The following is a 17808-nucleotide window of genomic DNA, read 5'->3' on the forward strand; positions in this document are numbered from 1 at the left end:
AGAGTGCATTACCAGTCAACTGATTTACCAACCAATCACATTTCTTTGAAAAATACCTTTTCACATCAGCAGTTGTCATAAAGTGCTTTTACAGATACCCAGCCTGAAACCCCAAAGAGCAAGAAACAACAGACTTGATTCACAGTGGCTTGGAAAAACTCACTAATAGGGTTGATATTTTGGAAAAAACCTAGAGAGGATCCAGACTCCGAGGGGTAACCAGTCCTCTTCTGGCTGTGCCAGATTATAAGAGTACATAACCATATGGGCCAAGTCATTGTGTTTGCAAATTCAGGTGACAAGCATGTAAATAAATGTATGTGGGCTGTGACCAGAGTCTTTAAACAGAATCCAAGTCAGCTACACAACCAGGTGGACAAGGACAACCAGGTGGACAAGGACAACCAGGTGGACAAGGACAACCAGGTGGACAAGGACAACCAGGTGGACAAGGACAACCAGGTGGACAAGGACATGAATGACCAGGTAGGGGGTGGGAAGTGGCAGAAGGAATTGTCAGGCAGCAACTTGATCTGAACCCTGGAAAAGGTGCTGTACTGGGAATAGGACACAATTTGTTGACTTTATGGATGGCAAACGCTGCTGTACACTCATGTTGGTTTGAGAATAGCCTGCCTGAACCAGCCCCAGAGGGCAGATATCTGACTGCGTGTTTAGGCTGTATTTGCCCTTCCAGACCAGATAGGCAGCAGGCGACCATCCCCAGGCATCCGGAATGTGACAGATCAAACCTGGTACCATGCTACACATTCCATGGTCACATGGTTGCACATCTGGCTCATGCAATTGGAGACAATTACCATTTTCTATGTTAAATATAAACATACTGATGGTAATAAAATGATTTTTTGCTAATCTTTCAAATAAGTTAGCGACAAAGCACTCAAATACTTTCTAATTATTATGAATATCATAGTAAATAAATTACATCTATATGGAAAATCCCAACATCTTTGAAAAAAATGTAGGTCTCCTACGGTCGATGTTTTAAGGCTTACATTTACCTACAACTTCCGTTAGATGGAGCAACTGCGCTCCATACAAGCAGGTTTTATGTAACGTTGTAGTCTGTGTAGTCCGGAAGTAATGCGTTCCCAGCCCCGGTTGCAATTACATAGCGCCCGCCAGTATCCCAAGATTACACTGAATCTGCTTTGACCTCGCGGATTACGGAGTCGACGGTGGTGTGTGTGTTCTGCTTGCTGCTGTCCCATTGCGTGGTGGATGATGGCCGCTTCGAAACCTGTTGAGCCGCAGTCCGGGAGTGGTCTCCCCCGCTGGCAGCTGGCCCTCCTGGTCGGAACACCCATAGTGTTGGGTGTTGGTGCTGTTTACTTGTGGAACCGAAGCAAGACGAAGGACTCGTCGGGGAAAAGGAATGGGGAACGGACGACTCCAGAAGGCAGCGCCAGCCCAGTACAGGGCCAAGACGGTGCGGCTAACCGAGTCAGTCGCGAGCAAGAGGACATGGTAGGAGTCTTAATCACATCTACATATCATTTCGATTGGTTTCCTCCCGTCCAGTAACATGACACACTTTTTGAGTTTGTTTTAAGTGTAGAAATACATTCAAGGACACAGGCAGTCAATCAGTCACTCCAGCGACGTGCAGTGCCAGGCTGCTAACTAGATCGCTAACTATCGTTAGCATAATTCGAGATGTCGATAGAGCAGACAGGCGTCATCAAGGTAATCCACAGAAAAGCTACCAATTAATGATCTTAATGTGCATTTTTATGATGGAGGGTAATCGGTAATAATCGGCGTGGCATGAGTAAATTGTTAGCCCGAAATGGGGGCGGGGTACACATTGCGTAAAGTGACTTGCGAACACGTTTTGCTAACGTTATCTAGCTGTTACAGGTAACTGTCACTGGTGGGGGTTTTCAAACGTCAGAAAGTCAGTAATTACACGACAGCCATACTAAACGACTGAGTTGGTCAGATCCTCTGTTAATCATAAAATGTATTGATTGATCGGCCTTCTGAGATTCCAACGAGTCTCAAAATTAGGGAAGGTACGGTCATTCATTAGTTCAGACAAGGAAGTGTTTATCAGTTGGCCTGAAACTCAGGTCCTAAATTTTCATTTGGCAGTAGTAACGTTGCCTACATAGTTTGGACCCATTGCAGTCAACCACAGACTTATAGAATCTGGTCTTTATTCTACTCACAAATCAAAATCTTGCTTGCATGAATTTAAACCAATCAGTGTCAACCTCAATAGTGGCATTACATACTAATCCATTAGTGACATGCTATACACTTCCCATAGTGGCGTGCCATACCGTTCCCATAGTGGCATGTTATACTATTCCCATAGTGGCATGTTATACTATTCCCATAGTGGCATGTTATACTATTCCCATAGTGGCATGTTATACTATTCCCATAGTGGCATGTTATACTATTCCCATAGTGGCATGTTATACTATTCCCATAGTGGCATGTTATACTATTCCCATAGTGGCATGTTATACTATTCCCATAGTGGCATGTTATACTATTCCCATGGTGGCGCGCCATACCGTTCCAATGGTGGCGCGCCATACCGTTCCCATGGTGGCGCGCCATACCGTTCCCATGGTGGCGCGCCATACCGTTCCCATGGTGGCGCGCCATACCGTTCCCATGGTGGCGCGCCATACCGTTCCCATGGTGGCGCGCCATACCGTTCCCATGGTGGCGCGCCATACCGTTCCCATGGTGGCGCGCCATACCGTTCCCATGGTGGCGCGCCATACCGTTCCCATGGTGGCGCGCCATACCGTTCCCATGGTGGCGCGCCATACCGTTCCCATGGTGGCGCGCCATACCGTTCCCATGGTGGCGCGCCATACCGTTCCCATGGTGGCGCGCCATACCGTTCCCATAGTGGCGTGTGGTCTGCCAGATACCACTCTCCTCAAACCCCCACTCCTTTGCCAGTCAGTCTTTCCAGTTCTCCACTGCCAACGACTGGGACCAACTAAACGTTTAACTTCACTGTTTCAGCACACCTCTCTATAAACTAACCAAGCTGCTATCTGATTCAGGCACCTGCTGAATCATCACATAGACCTGCATGTGTCTGCTGTATATTTTGTAATGTTTTTTGTATATGTTAGTAATTTAACAGGTCCTTTTATCAAAAATAGTGTGCATTTTCATGTTTTCTTTCATCCTGGACCCTCTGTGTGTTGTCTTGTCATTGAAAAATATAATTGGTTCTCAACTGACTTTTCTGGTTAAATTAATATGACAAGGAGACCTCATGGCTGTGTTGAAACCTCTGCACTCCACTGTGAATGTATCTGTGACCTACTGACTGCAAGGGCGCTACAACCAGTATGTTGTCAGAGTTCAAAGTCCCTTCATCAGGATGAATTCTCCTTCAGAGCTAAACACTGAATGTAGGACGTATTCATTCTGTGGGAAATTGCACAAACTCAAATAGGCTTTATAAAAGTTCCCCTTTACATTGCAAGTGTGTGTCGTTTCACCCCTGCTGAGAGTGGTTCCTTGATGTTCTGATTGGTCCCGACACCCTTGATCATCTTCAGTTCCTCATTGGTACACGTTAATGGGGCTCGGAGGGGAAGGAGATCATTTGGGATTTAGTGATAGTCAATCCACTGTGAGTTTATAATTATAATATGCACTAAAATAGTTAGAATTTTAAATTACACTAGTTTAAAGGTTGAGTCTATCAACTGTCCCCATCCTATTAGCAAACCAGATAAATTTAGTTTAAAAAGGTCTGTGGTGTAACTAGTTAGAATAATGAACAATATCAACAAAATGCCTGCTGTTAGTGGTTGGTATGGTCAGAATCTATCATCTTTTATGGTCCATCTAAATCTAGACATCACAGAGGTGGTTTCCACTGGTCCAGTTCTGATCAAATATGTGGAAAGAACAATAACTTGTGTATTTAAGAATGTGTGTTTCCCCCCTGTCGGCTTACCTGGTAAATTAAGGGTAAAACGAATCCTAGCAGTGATTGGTCTCCTGCGTGTCATTGTCACAAATCTGATGTTTTCTTCTACAGAGTTTCACCACAAACTCTCTCTCTCTCTCGCCAGAGTCCCTTGGACCGAGCCCAAGGTGCCAAAAACAAAGGTAACAAATACTTCAAGGCTGGGAAGTATGAGCAGGCGATCCAATGTTACTCGGAGGCCATCGCTCTGTGTCCCCCCGACAATAAGACTGACCTGTCCACCTTCTACCAGAACAGAGCCGCTGCCTTTGAACAGCAGGTTAGCGACAACTATCACCTTTACAGCTGTAGTAAATGTGTTATAAACAGCAGGTTAGCGACAACTATCACCTTTACAGCTGTAGTAAATGTGTTATAAACAGCAGGTTAGCGACAACTATCACCTTTACAGCTGTAGTAAATGTGTTATAAACAGCAGGTTAGCGACAACTATCACCTTTACAGCTGTAGTAAATGTGTTATAAACAGCAGGTTAGCGACAACTATCACCTTTACAGCTGTAGTAAATGTGTTATAAACAGCAGGTTAGCGACCACTATCACCTTTACAGCTGTAGTAAATGTGTTATAAACAGCAGGTTAGCGACAACTATCACCTTTACAGCTGTAGTAAATGTGTTATAAACAGCAGGTTAGCGACAACTATCACCTTTACAGCTGTAGTAAATGTGTTATAAACAGCAGGTTAGCGACAACTATCACCTTTACAGCTGTAGTAAATGTGTTATAAACAGCAGGTTAGCGACAACTATCACCTTTACAGCTGTAGTAAATATGTTATAAACAGCAGATTAGCGACAACTATCACCTTTACAGCTGTTGTAAATGTGTGTTATAAACAGCAGGTTAGCGACAACTATCACCTTTACAGCTGTTGTAAATGTGTGTTATAAACAGCAGGTTAGCGACAACTATCACCTTTACAGCTGTTGTAAATGTGTGTTATAAACAGCAGGTTAGCGACAACTATCACCTTTACAGCTATAGTAAATATGTGTTATAAACAGCAGGTTAGTGACAACTATCACCTTTACAGCTGTAGTAAATATGTGTTATAAACAGCAGGTTCTGTCTCTCGGTCTCTCTGCCTGTAATACTGGGTATTCACAGGTTTTCACATGTGAAATTTGGATTGGCAATTTTCATTTTCATAATTTTTATGTTTCAGATGTTATATTTGTAAAGTGCAGAAAGGTAGAGGATGTTTTTTGTAAAAGAGCAGTAGGTCAATTTGAAACCTCTGCTGCAGTAGTACATGACCCTAAAAGATGAGGTTAAAACATTGGACCAGCCTAACCCACATACTGGTTGGTGTAAACATGAATGTGTGTCTCCAGATGAAATGGACAGAGGTGGTTCAGGACTGTAGCCATGCTGTAGAGATGAACCCACGCTACATCAAGGCCTTATTCAGGAGGGCAAAAGCCCTGGAAAGACTGGACAACAAGAAGGAGTGTCTGGAGGGTATAGCACTGTATTACTATTTGTCTATCTGTGTGTGTCTCCACCTCTGTGTGTCTCTCCCCCTCTGTGTGTCTCTCCCCCTCTGTGTGTGTGTGTGTGTGTCTCTCTCCCTGTGTGTGTGTGTGTGTGTGTGTCTCTCTCCCTGTGTGTGTGTGTGTGTGTGTCTCTCTCCCTGTGTGTGTGTGTGTGTGTGTGTCTCTCTCCCTGTGTGTGTGTGTGTGTGTGTGTCTCTCCCTGTGTGTGTGTGTGTCTCTCTCCCTGTGTGTGTGTGTGTGTGTCTCTCTCCCTGTGTGTGTGTGTGTGTCTCTCTCCCTGTGTGTGTGTGTGTGTGTGTGTGTCTCTCTCCCTGTGTGTGTGTGTCTCTCTCCCTGTGTGTGTGTGTCTCTCTCCCTGTGTGTGTGTGTCTCTCTCCCTGTGTGTGTGTGTCTCTCTCCCTGTGTGTGTGTGTCTCTCTCCCTGTGTGTGTGTGTGTGTCTCTCTCCCTGTGTGTGTGTGTGTGTGTGTCTCTCTCCCTGTGTGTGTGTGTGTGTGTGTCTCTCTCCCTGTGTGTGTGTGTGTGTGTGTGTGTCTCTCTCCCTGTGTGTGTGTGTGTGTGTGTGTGTCTCTCTCCCTGTGTGTGTGTGTGTGTGTCTCTCTCCCTGTGTGTGTGTGTGTGTGTGTCTCTCTCCCTGTGTGTGTGTGTGTGTGTGTCTCTCTCCCTGTGTGTGTGTGTGTGTGTGTCTCTCTCCCTGTGTGTGTGTGTGTGTGTGTGTGTCTCTCTCCCTGTGTGTGTGTGTGTGTGTGTGTGTGTGTCTCTCTCCCTGTGTGTGTGTGTGTGTGTGTGTCTCTCTCCCTGTGTGTGTGTGTGTGTGTGTGTGTCTCTCTCCCTGTGTGTGTGTGTGTGTGTGTGTGTGTGTGTCTCTCTCCCTGTGTGTGTGTGTGTGTGTGTGTGTGTGTGTGTGTCTCTCTCCCTGTGTGTGTGTGTGTGTGTGTGTGTGTGTCTCTCTCCCTGTGTGTGTGTGTGTGTGTGTCTCTCTCCCTGTGTGTGTGTGTGTGTGTGTGTGTGTGTGTGTGTCTCTCTCCCTGTGTGTGTGTGTGTGTGTCTCTCTCCCTGTGTGTGTGTGTGTGTGTGTGTGTGTGTGTCTCTCTCCCTGTGTGTGTGTGTGTGTGTGTCTCTCTCCCTGTGTGTGTGTGTGTGTGTGTGTGTCTCTCTCCCTGTGTGTGTGTGTGTGTGTGTGTGTGTCTCTCTCCCTGTGTGTGTGTGTGTGTGTGTGTGTGTGTGTCTCTCTCCCTGTGTGTGTGTGTGTGTGTGTCTCTCTCCCTGTGTGTGTGTGTGTGTGTGTGTGTGTGTGTCTCTCTCCCTGTGTGTGTGTGTGTGTGTGTGTGTGTGTGTGTGTGTCTCTCTCCCTGTGTGTGTGTGTGTGTGTGTGTCTCTCTCCCTGTGTGTGTGTGTGTGTGTGTGTGTGTGTGTGTGTGTCTCTCTCCCTGTGTGTGTGTGTGTGTGTGTGTGTGTGTCTCTCTCCCTGTGTGTGTGTGTGTGTGTGTGTGTGTGTCTCTCTCCCTGTGTGTGTGTGTGTGTGTCTCTCCCTGTGTGTGTGTGTGTGTCTCTCTCTCCCTGTGTGTGTGTGTGTGTCTCTCTCCCTGTGTGTGTGTGTGTGTGTGTGTGTGTGTCTCTCTCCCTGTGTGTGTGTGTCTCTCTCCCTGTGTGTGTGTGTCTCTCTCCCTGTGTGTGTGTGTCTCTCTCCCTGTGTGTGTGTGTCTCTCTCCCTGTGTGTGTGTGTGTGTCTCTCTCCCTGTGTGTGTGTGTGTGTGTGTCTCTCTCCCTGTGTGTGTGTGTGTGTGTGTGTCTCTCTCCCTGTGTGTGTGTGTGTGTGTGTGTGTGTGTCTCTCTCCCTGTGTGTGTGTGTGTGTGTGTGTCTCTCTCCCTGTGTGTGTGTGTGTGTGTGTGTGTGTGTCTCTCTCCCTGTGTGTGTGTGTGTGTGTCTCTCTCCCTGTGTGTGTGTGTGTGTGTGTGTGTGTGTCTCTCTCCCTGTGTGTGTGTGTGTGTGTGTGTGTCTCTCTCCCTGTGTGTGTGTGTGTGTGTGTCTCTCTCCCTGTGTGTGTGTGTGTGTGTGTGTGTGTGTCTCTCTCCCTGTGTGTGTGTGTGTGTGTGTGTGTGTGTCTCTCTCCCTGTGTGTGTGTGTGTGTGTGTGTGTGTGTCTCTCTCCCTGTGTGTGTGTGTGTGTGTGTGTGTGTGTGTGTCTCTCTCCCTGTGTGTGTGTGTGTGTGTGTGTGTGTGTCTCTCTCCCTGTGTGTGTGTGTGTGTGTGTCTCTCTCCCTGTGTGTGTGTGTGTGTGTGTGTGTGTGTGTGTGTGTCTCTCTCTCCCTGTGTGTTTGTGTGTGTGTGTGTCTCTCTCCCTGTGTGTGTGTGTGTGTGTGTGTGTCTCTCTCCCTGTGTGTGTGTGTGTGTGTGTGTGTGTGTGTCTCTCTCCCTGTGTGTGTGTGTGTGTGTGTCTCTCTCCCTGTGTGTGTGTGTGTGTGTGTGTGTGTGTGTGTGTGTCTCTCTCCCTGTGTGTGTGTGTGTGTGTGTGTGTGTGTGTGTCTCTCTCCCTTGTGTGTGTGTGTGTGTGTGTGTGTGTGTGTGTGTCTCTCTCCCTGTGTGTGTGTGTGTGTGTGTGTGTGTGTGTCTCTCTCCCTGTGTGTGTGTGTGTGTGTCTCTCTCCCTGTGTGTGTGTGTGTGTGTCTCTCTCCCTGTGTGTGTGTGTGTGTGTGTGTGTCTCTCTCCCTGTGTGTGTGTGTGTGTGTGTCTCTCTCCCCCTGTGTGTGTGTGTGTGTGTGTGTGTGTGTGTCTCTCTCCCCCTGTGTGTGTGTGTGTGTGTGTGTGTGTCTCTCTCCCTGTGTGTGTGTGTGTGTGTGTGTGTGTGTGTCTCTCTCCCTGTGTGTGTGTGTGTGTGTGTGTGTCTCTCTCTCCCTGTGTGTGTGTGTGTCTCTCTCCCTGTGTGTGTGTGTGTGTGTGTGTGTGTGTGTGTGTCTCTGCCAAATACATAAATACAGTATATAAAATAACATGGACAATTTTACAATATATTCATAATAATAATCAAATATTTACATTGTGGGCACTTGTCCCTCTTTTGTAATGACAGGCCAGGAGATATTCATATATTTTCGAGAATGCACATTTTCTTATCAGCAGATATTTCCATAAAATGAACAAGAAAGACAATGAATCACAATTATTTGAATGACAATTAATCAAACTAAAATGTCATAATTGTCACATCTATGTGTTTGACCTACTGGTATTCTTTAAAGACATCTCCTGTCCTGTTGATGGTCTGTAAAGACATGACATTCCATTAAAGGTCAATAACAGGTCTGAGGTAAAGGTCTGTACCAGGTCTGAGTTGTCCAGGGAACTACCAGCTGAGCTGCTGTATCCTGTTCTCTGTCCTATAGATGTGACTGCAGTCTGTATCCTGGAAGCCTTCCAGAACCAGCAGAGCATGCTGCTAGCAGATAAAGTCCTTAAACTGTTGGGCAAGGAGAAGGCCAAAGACAAATACAAGGTGAGAAAACATCTCTCATCGCAGCATCAAATATGCTGCTAATTGATTTAACAGCACCTGAACAGATCTGATTGTCAACCTTGTTACTACATTGTGCTTGTCTTCCGATCGCTAACTCACCTCAAGATGTTTTGATGACCAACCCCGGCTAGTGTCTAATACTTACCGTTTTGTCTTGTGAATTGCGAGTCGATAGACACCGGCTCTGAGCCAATCAAAAATCAATGAGAGCGAGAAGAGGAGGGTATTTCTTGTGCGTGCGCATAATCGTCTTCAAATTGTTCCCTGCTGAGAAGTAGTCTGTGTGAACGTGACAATGGCTAATCACTAATCTGGTTGCTCTCGCATCTGAGTGTAAACCAAGAATTTAAGTGTTCAAGTTTCACCCCCAGCATCAGATCGACTGCTGCTTGTTACTAAGACATGGTTTTAGATGCTGTTGGATTACAACTGGTTGTTACTAAGACACAGTGTTAGTTAGATGCTGTTGGATTACAACTGGTTGTTACTAAAACACAGTGTTAGTTAGATGCTGTTGGATTACAACTGGTTGTTACTAAGACAGTGTTAGTTAGATGCTGTTGGATTACAACTGGTTGTTACTAAAACACAGTGTTAGTTAGATACTGTTGGATTACAACTGGTTGTTACTAAAACACAGTGTTAGTTAGATACTGTTGGATTACAACTGGTTGTAAGGTTGCATACCAAGTCAGGTTGTGTAATGTTCTTCTCCCTCCGGTCTTCTCCCTCTCTCCTCTACTCTCTTTCTCCACTCACCTCCCTCCACCTCCTGTCTCCAGAACCGGGAGCCTCTGATGCCGTCTCCTCAGTTCATTAAGTCCTATTTCAGCTCTTTCACTGATGACATCATCAGCCAGCCGCTCCAGAAGGGGGAGAAGAAGGATGAGGACAAGGACAAAGAGGGGGAGGCTGCAGAGGTCACAGAAAGGTCAGAGTTCACACTGTGACTTTAACATCCTCATGAAGCCGGTTGACAGAATGTCAAGACTAAAGCAGTCGTCTAGGCAAAGGGACTTTAAATCATCTACAATATGATGTGTATCCGGATCTTTTTAACGCTTTTGTGGAGCGTCTTATGTCCAAGGTCCTGGACGCTTTGATACAAATCCTTTCATGTATATTTTTGATTCATACTGTGACCGTTTCCTGACCCAGGCAGTGTTGAGTTGATGCCAGTGTGTCTGTCTAGTTCTGGCTACCTCAAGGCCAAGCAGTACATGGAGGAGGAGAACTATGATAAGATCATCAGCGAGTGTACCAAGGAGGTGGAGTCTGGAGGACGCTACACCGCTGAGGCCCTGTTGCTACGGGCAACCTTCTACCTTCTCATCGGCAACGCCACCGGGGCCCAGCCTGATCTGGACCGGGTCATCAACATGGAGGAAGCCAATGTCAAGGTGGGGAGTGTTGAAGACCGGGTAAGGGGGTGGGAGAGGAGGGGGTGGGAGAAGGTGGAGTGAGAGGGAAGGAGGTGGGAGGAGGTGGAGTTGGGGTAGGAGGAGGTGGAGTGAGAGGGAAGGAGGTGGGAGGAGGTGGAGTTGGGGTGGGAGGAGGTGGAGTGAGAGGGAAGGGGGTGGGAGGAGTTGGGGTGGGAGGAGGTGGAGGGGGAGGAGTGGGAGGGAGGGGGAGGAGTGGGAGGGAGGAGGTGGAGTGGGGGTGGGAGGAGGTGGAGTGGGAGGGAGGGAGGGAGGAGGTTGAGTTGGATGGTGGTGGGAGGCAGCGAGGTGGAGTGGGGGTGGGAGGAGGTGGAGTGGGAGGGTGGGAGGAGGGGGAGGAGTGGGGGTGGGAGGAGGTGGAGTGGGGGTGGGAGGAGGTGGAGTGGGAGGGAGGGAGGAGGTTGAGTTGGATGGTGGTGGGAGGAAGCGAGGTGGAGTGGGGGTGGGAGGAGGTGGACTGGGAGGGAGGGGGTTCAATCAGTCAATCAATCAAATGTATTTATAAAGCCCTTTTTACATCAGCAGTTGTCACAAAGTGCTTTTCCAAAACACCCGGCCTTAAACCCCAAGGAGAAAACAACAGTAGTGTTGAATTTCAGTGGCGGACGGCAGATTGCAGCCAATCATCCTCTCTGCAGATTGGATTATAAGTCAGATGAGGGTGATGTCATCCACAAACATTCAGAAGCTTGACAGAGGGGTGACTGGTGGGGCAGTCAAGTGTAGGGGGGACAGGACGCAGCCTTGTGGGGAGACTGTACTGATGGTCAGGGGGTCAGACAGGTGCCTCCCCAGCCTCGTTTTGCTTTCTGTAGTCCAGGAGCCCTTGTTAAAGTCAATGGCGTCAATTGTGTGGCGTAGCATTTTGTCGGAAGAAGGAGTTTTGTTAACCAGGCTTACCTTTTACTGCCAATGGTTAACTGGGATCTGGTATTTGCTCTTCTAGTTAAGAGCCAATGGTTAACTGGTATCTTCTGTGTTTGCTCTTCTAGTTAAGGGCCAATGGTTAACTGGTATCTTCTGTGTTTGCTCTTCTAGTTAAGGGCCAATGCTCTGATCAAGCGTGGCAGTATGTACATGCAACAGCAGCAACCAATGTTGTCAACACAGGACTTTAACATGGCTGCCGAGATCGACACACGCAATGCAGACGTCTACCACCATAGGGGACAGGTGGGTCTCCAGTCAATACAACACACACCTTCTGGTTCAAGATGTCTTCCATCATGTCATATCCTTGTTGTCCATGTTATTGGTTTACCTGGACTGAACTTCATCCCCAGTTGAAGATCCTCTTGGACCAGGTGGAGGAGGCTGTAGGTGACTTTGATGAGTGCATCAAGCTCAGACCTGACTCTGCCCTTGCTCAGGCTCAGAAGTGCTTCGCCCTGGTAAGTGAACAGCAGTCATTTAGCAGACAATGAGTTGATTTAGGGTTAGTGTGGGTTGGTGTAGGGTTAGGGTGGGTTGGTGTAGGGTTAGGGTGGGTTGGTGTAGGGTTAGGGTGGGTTGGTGTAGGGTTAGGGTGGGTTGGTGTTGGTTTGGTGTTGGGTTGGTGTTGGTTTGGTGGTGGGTTGGTGGTGGGTTGGTGGTGGGTTGGTGGTGGGTTGGTGTAGGGTCGGTGGTGGGTTGGTGTAGGGTCGGTGGTGGGTTAGGGTGGGTCGGTGGTGGGTTAGGGTGGGTCGGTGGTGGGTCGGTGGTTGGTCGGTGTAGGGTTGGTGGTGGGTCGGTGGTTGGTCGGTGTAGGGTTGGTGGTGGGTCGGTGTAGGGTTGGTGGTGGGCCGGTGGTGGGTTGGTGTAGGGTTGGTGGTGGGTTGGTGTAGGGTTGGTGGTGGGTCGGTGTAGGGTCGGTGGTGGGTTGGTGTAGGGTCGGTGTAGGGTTAGGGTGGGTCGGTGTAGGGTTAGGGTGGGTCGGTGTAGGGTCGGTGGTGGGTTGGTGTAGGGTCGGTGGTGGGTTAGGGTGGGTCGGTGGTGGGTTAGGGTGGGTCGGTGGTGGGTTAGGGTGGGTCGGTGGTGGGTCGGTGGTTGGTCGGTGTAGGGTTGGTGGTGGGTCGGTGGTTGGTCGGTGTAGGGTTGGTGGTGGGTCGGTGTAGGGTTGGTGGTGGGCCGGTGGTGGGTTGGTGTAGGGTTGGTGGTGGGTCGGTGTAGGGTCGGTGGTGGGTTGGTGTAGGGTCGGTGTAGGGTTAGGGTGGGTCGGTGTAGGGTTAGGGTGGGTCGGTGTAGGGTCGGTGGTGGGTTGGTGTAGGGTCGGTGTAGGGTCGGTGTAGGGTTAGGGTGGGTCGGTGTAGGGTCGGTGTAGGGTCGGTGTAGGGTCGGTGGTGGGTCGGTGGTGGGTCGGTGTAGGGTTGGTGTAGGGTTAGGGTGGGTCGGTGTAGGGTCGGTGGTGGGTTGGTGTAGGGTCGGTGGTGGGTTAGGGTGGGTTGGTGTAGGGTTAGGGTGGGTCGGTGTAGGGTTAGGGTGGGTCGGTGTAGGGTCGGTGTAGGGTCGGTGTAGGGTCGGTGTAGGGTCGGTGTAGGGTCGGTGGTGGGTCGGTGTAGGGTTAGGGTGGGTTGGTGTAGGGTTAGGGTGGGTCGGTGTAGGGTTGGTGGTGGGTTGGTGGTGGGTTGGTGGTGGGTCGGTGTAGGGTTGGTGGTGGGTTGGTGGTGGGTTGGTGGTGGGTTAGGGTGGGTCGGTGTAGGGTCGGTGGTGGGTCGGTGTAGGGTTAGGGTGGGTTGGTGTAGGGTTAGGGTGGGTCGGTGTAGGGTTGGTGGTGGGTTGGTGTAGGGTTAGGGTGGGTCGGTGTAGGGTTGGTGGTGGGTTGGTGGTGGGTTGGTGGTGGGTTAGGGTGGGTCGGTGTAGGGTTGGTGGTGGGTTGGTGGTGGGTTAGGGTGGGTTGGTGTAGGGTTAGGTATTGTGCCTGATGTGTCCAGTAGAGGGCAATGTTTCGACTCACAATGGAGTGTCTGTCAGTGACAGTAGTTTCAACATTATGGCGCCTACTAGACCAATGACATGCAGGCTTAAGTCCTTAAAATACAGCTTTTGGTGGCATTCAGCCTTTTATTGGGTCAATACGCTGTAAAGTAAAAGGATGGGCTGTATATCAAAGACAAATACAATTGAAATGTTAATGATGTGGAATTCCATCATTGAAATATCCTACCAAATTCACTTTCTATATTTGTTGTTTGACTGAAATATTAGCATATCAATTAGTTAAATATGAAGTGTAGCTCTTCTCTTGGAAATTAGTATTCTATAAAACTGAGATGCAACAGACTCAAACACATGAGCTCCGACTGTGGGTACTGTTGAATGTTTTCCATGAGTCCACCCACTGCCCAGAAACCAAATAATGTATATTACCAGACTTTCACTTGTAGATGGTGCTCTTTGGCTGTAGTAGCTGAAGTTTCATTGACACCATCCCACATGCGTTAATGTCAGCTCGCAAAACACTTGGGGCTGACCGACAAAACAGGCTCTGTCCCCTCAGACGTAATTTATTGAGGAATTAATGCCAGTAGCTAAAGCCTTACAGTGAAAGAGCCCAATAACAAGGCTAGGGGATTTTAAAAAATTTTTTAGCATTCAAATAGATGAATTTGCAAGTCCAAGCAGGTTACATGTTAGTTGTACCCATGGACTAAAACACTTGATTCAGCTTGTCAACTATTCAGAAATCCCTGAAGGATGACAGGATTTTGGGGTACCTCTAACACCAACCACTGTTCTAGAGCTCAGCGCTGTTATTGATGAACAGAGGAACACATGGAGTCGGGCCTGTATGGGTTGGTGCCACGTGGAGGCTAAGGGCTAACCAGTTAGTCTGTCTGTCTTGTTCTGTTAGTACCGACAGGCGTACACTGGAAACAACCCGTCCCAGGTACAGACAGCCATGGACGGCTTTGAGGATGTCATCAGGAGGTTCCCCAAGTGTGCTGAGGGATACGCTCTCTATGCTCAGGTCATCATCCTGACATCACATTATCTGTAGACTGTTCACACACTGATGATCCTGACATCACATTATCTGTAGACTGTTCACACCATGATGATCCTGACATCACATTATCTGTAGACTGTTCACACCATGATGATCCTGACATCAAATTATCTGTAGACTGTTCACACCATGATGATCCTGACATCACATTATCTGTAGACTGTTCACACCAAGATGATCCTGACATCACATTATCTGTAGACTGTTCACACCATGATGATCCTGACATCACATTATCTGTAGACTGTTCACACCAAGATGATCCCGACATCACATTATCTGTAGACTGTTCACACCAAGATGATCCTGACATCACATTATCTGTAGACTGTTCACACCAAGATGATCCTGACATCACATTATCTGTAGACTGTTCAAACACTGATGATTCTGACATCACATTACCTCTACATACAGCTCTGGAAAAAATTAACATTTTTTCTTTCCTTTCCAAAAAAGTCGAAAAGGAAGGTTTTGAGTGAGGAACCTTAATCCTAATTTTAACCCTTCAGTTCCTCACTCAAAACCTTCCTTTTTGACTTTTTTGGAAAGGAAAGAAAAAGGTGAAGTGGTCTCTTAATTTTTTCCAGAGCTGTATGTTATGTCTGCTCTTCCCATTATCTACATGAATGGAAAATGTCCCCTGAATCATGAAGTGAACCGTGTTTTCCTGTATTTTCTCTTTAGGCGTTGACAGACCAGCAGCAGTTTGGCAAAGCCGATGAGATGTATGACAAGTGCATTGACCTGGAGCCGGACAATGCCACCACATATGTACACAAAGGGTGAGATTGGCCCCCCTATATGAAGGTCAGGTTCAGGTCTGCGACTGATGATCAAAGCCCTGTAGGTCTGTCGTCAGGTTGGGGTTTAGTCGGCTTCTTGTGTCTGTAGTCAGGTTGGGGTTTAGTCGGCTTCTTGTGTCTGTAGTCAGGTTGGGGTATAGTCGGCTTCTTGTGTCTGTGTCCAGGTTGTTGCAGCTCCAGTGGAAACAGGATTTGGACCTTGGTCTGGACCTCATAAGCAAGGCCATCGAGATTGACAACAAATGTGACTTTGCCTACGAGACCATGGGAACCATCGAAGTTCAAAGGTTTGTTTTATTTGTACGTAATGTGGTAATAAAACCTGGATGGTTTGGTTAACAAAATTACATCACAGAAATATCTGTTCCTCCTGTCTCAGGGGCAACTTGGACAAGGCGATAGAGATGTTCAACAGGGCCATCAACCTGGCTAAGTCTGAGATGGAGATGGCCCATCTTTACTCTCTGTGTGACGCAGCAAATGCCCAGACAGAGGTAGCCAGGAAGTACGGGCTGAAGCCACCCACGCTGTAACTCTCCTATCACATGACCCCATTCAAGTTCCTCCCACTCTCCTCTGATGAGCCTGATTGTATTATACCAACAGGTGTTTGAGCAATTTGTTTTCTACATGACATGAGTACTACTGGTGGTTAAAGATAAAAGGAAATGTGAGTATGGTTGTGCAATTCTGAATACTTTCCCTAAGTGAATGTTGCACCCTGTTTGTGACCATACATTATAATAAGGTTTACATCGCATTGAATTGAGTTTTTTCAGCTGTAAAGAAGAGGTCTTTATTTTTCACAATAAGAACCCCCTGCACAATGTACTAGGGGAATACATATTTATCCAGTACCACTCTCCCTCAGACACACAGCTTCATCCTGAGTCCTGGTCTTTAGTTAAACCCAGACGACAATCCTTCTGTAGCAGTCAGTATGCCTGGTCTCTGTGAACATGACCATGTGAGACTGGCCAGACACCCAGAAATATTTAACTTCTAAAATCAAAGGGTGATTCACTCAGTTGGTTAATCCATCTCATTGCTAATTCATATCCAGACATTAAAGGGATTGTTTTTTCACTTGTACCCTGAGAGAACTGGATCATTCTAATGGTTTGTTGCTGTTCAGTAACAGATGTTTCTGTCCAGACATGTTCCTATCCTGTTAAGGACACAACCTTATCAATGAGCGGCAAATTTAAAAGCAAGATTCAAATTTTTGTCAAGTGAGTGTATGTAATATTATTATTGGTGTAAAGCTGAGCTTGATATCACAGTTTGTGGGATGTGAGGGCACCAGTTAAGTTAGGATCTTTGTTTAGTTTTTCTGGGGAATGCCTGTTTTTCCTTTTTATATATTCTGTACAGCATGTCTGAGATTTCTCTTTATAAATAAATGTTATTACAATGCTGAAGTAGTGGTTAAAAGCAATCTGGCAACTTTGGAAAGCCTCATACTGACATGAACATTTAGACCTAAAATAATGTTTTAATTTCTTGGTGTACCAATGTCATTTGTATCGGTTGTTTCCCCCAACTGCTTCTAGATTCAGAAATTGTCAGAAGGGATTTTTTTAAAATATTTTTCAGGCTCAGTCAACTTTTGCTTTGCAGACGGCAGATAAGCCTTATGATTGGTCTCTATGTTCAGAAACGACACTAATGTCCTTCGTAGTCCCATGCAGAGATGTATCATGACCAAAGTCAAACGGGGTATACATTTAAAATAAAGCTATCATTTACTGACTTATTTTATTTGACGCCTTGTTAATATATTTTTTGTCTTACGGATGTTTGATTAAAGGGTTAACAATAAACGTTTGTACCTTCAAAAAAACGATGTATACATACGGTCCCTTTAACTCTGGACAAATAGTTTTACATACCTGTCGTTTCAATAACTATTAATAACTATATCATAACTATTTAACCTGAAAGGTCTTTTCTGCTGTTCAACCAGTCTGCTCTTTTCAGATCTAATCCTCTGTTGTGTACCTGGTTAATTGCTGGAACACCTAAGCCTTAATTGCAGATGATTTTGAAGTGTAGGACATGTTCTGTAGTATCTTGTTAATGGGCTGGAGCAGGATGACAGTAAAACCAATGTTCCTAAGTTCTGAGATGTTTTTCCATTTTGTGGTTGAAGTGGCTTCTCATTGCCTACATGGGACACCAGTTGGCTAAAATTCATGTGCCCTAGTTGCGTTTTGGATGCTGTTTTTTTTCTTGGAGTTTTTTGGGATGCCAGTACTCTTCCTATGTTAGCTTTGTTGGATATCATGGTCTCTTGTTTGTAATTTACTACTAATTGTGGGATTTACAAAATCTCTCAAAGTCTTGAATCCCGATGCTATTCCAATAGTGGTCCTACTGTCCAAAGCTGTTGAATGATTTCCTGTGATTCAGGAATAGCTTTCTTTGCTGTAATGTTTAGATAGCGCTAATGATAAAACCTATATTTGATCCAAGTACGTTGCTACGTTTTCCAAGTTTTAACAATACTGTTTGATGCAACATCATTGTAGATAACTACCACTGTGCAAAGTGAATTTTGTACCAGG

General features: G+C 46.8%; 1 protein-coding gene across 1 annotated transcript; it reads left to right on the forward strand.

Moving 5' to 3' along the window:
• The first annotated feature begins 1129 nt into the window (after positions 1–1129).
• Positions 1130–17363, forward strand: tomm70a (translocase of outer mitochondrial membrane 70 homolog A (S. cerevisiae)). The gene is made up of 12 exons (XM_029121452.2): positions 1130–1491; positions 4086–4259; positions 5337–5463; positions 8881–8990; positions 9794–9942; positions 10204–10411; positions 11489–11623; positions 11734–11841; positions 14280–14396; positions 15123–15220; positions 15406–15528; positions 15621–17363. The coding sequence occupies exons 1-12, from the start codon at positions 1246–1248 to the stop codon at positions 15772–15774; spliced, it is 1749 nt and encodes a 582-aa protein (XP_028977285.2). The 5' UTR covers positions 1130–1245; the 3' UTR covers positions 15775–17363.
• The last annotated feature ends 445 nt before the right edge of the window (positions 17364–17808 follow it).

This window comes from Esox lucius, chromosome 8 (genome assembly GCF_011004845.1).
Source record: "Esox lucius isolate fEsoLuc1 chromosome 8, fEsoLuc1.pri, whole genome shotgun sequence".
In the NCBI taxonomy this organism is placed as follows: domain Eukaryota; kingdom Metazoa; phylum Chordata; class Actinopteri; order Esociformes; family Esocidae; genus Esox; species Esox lucius.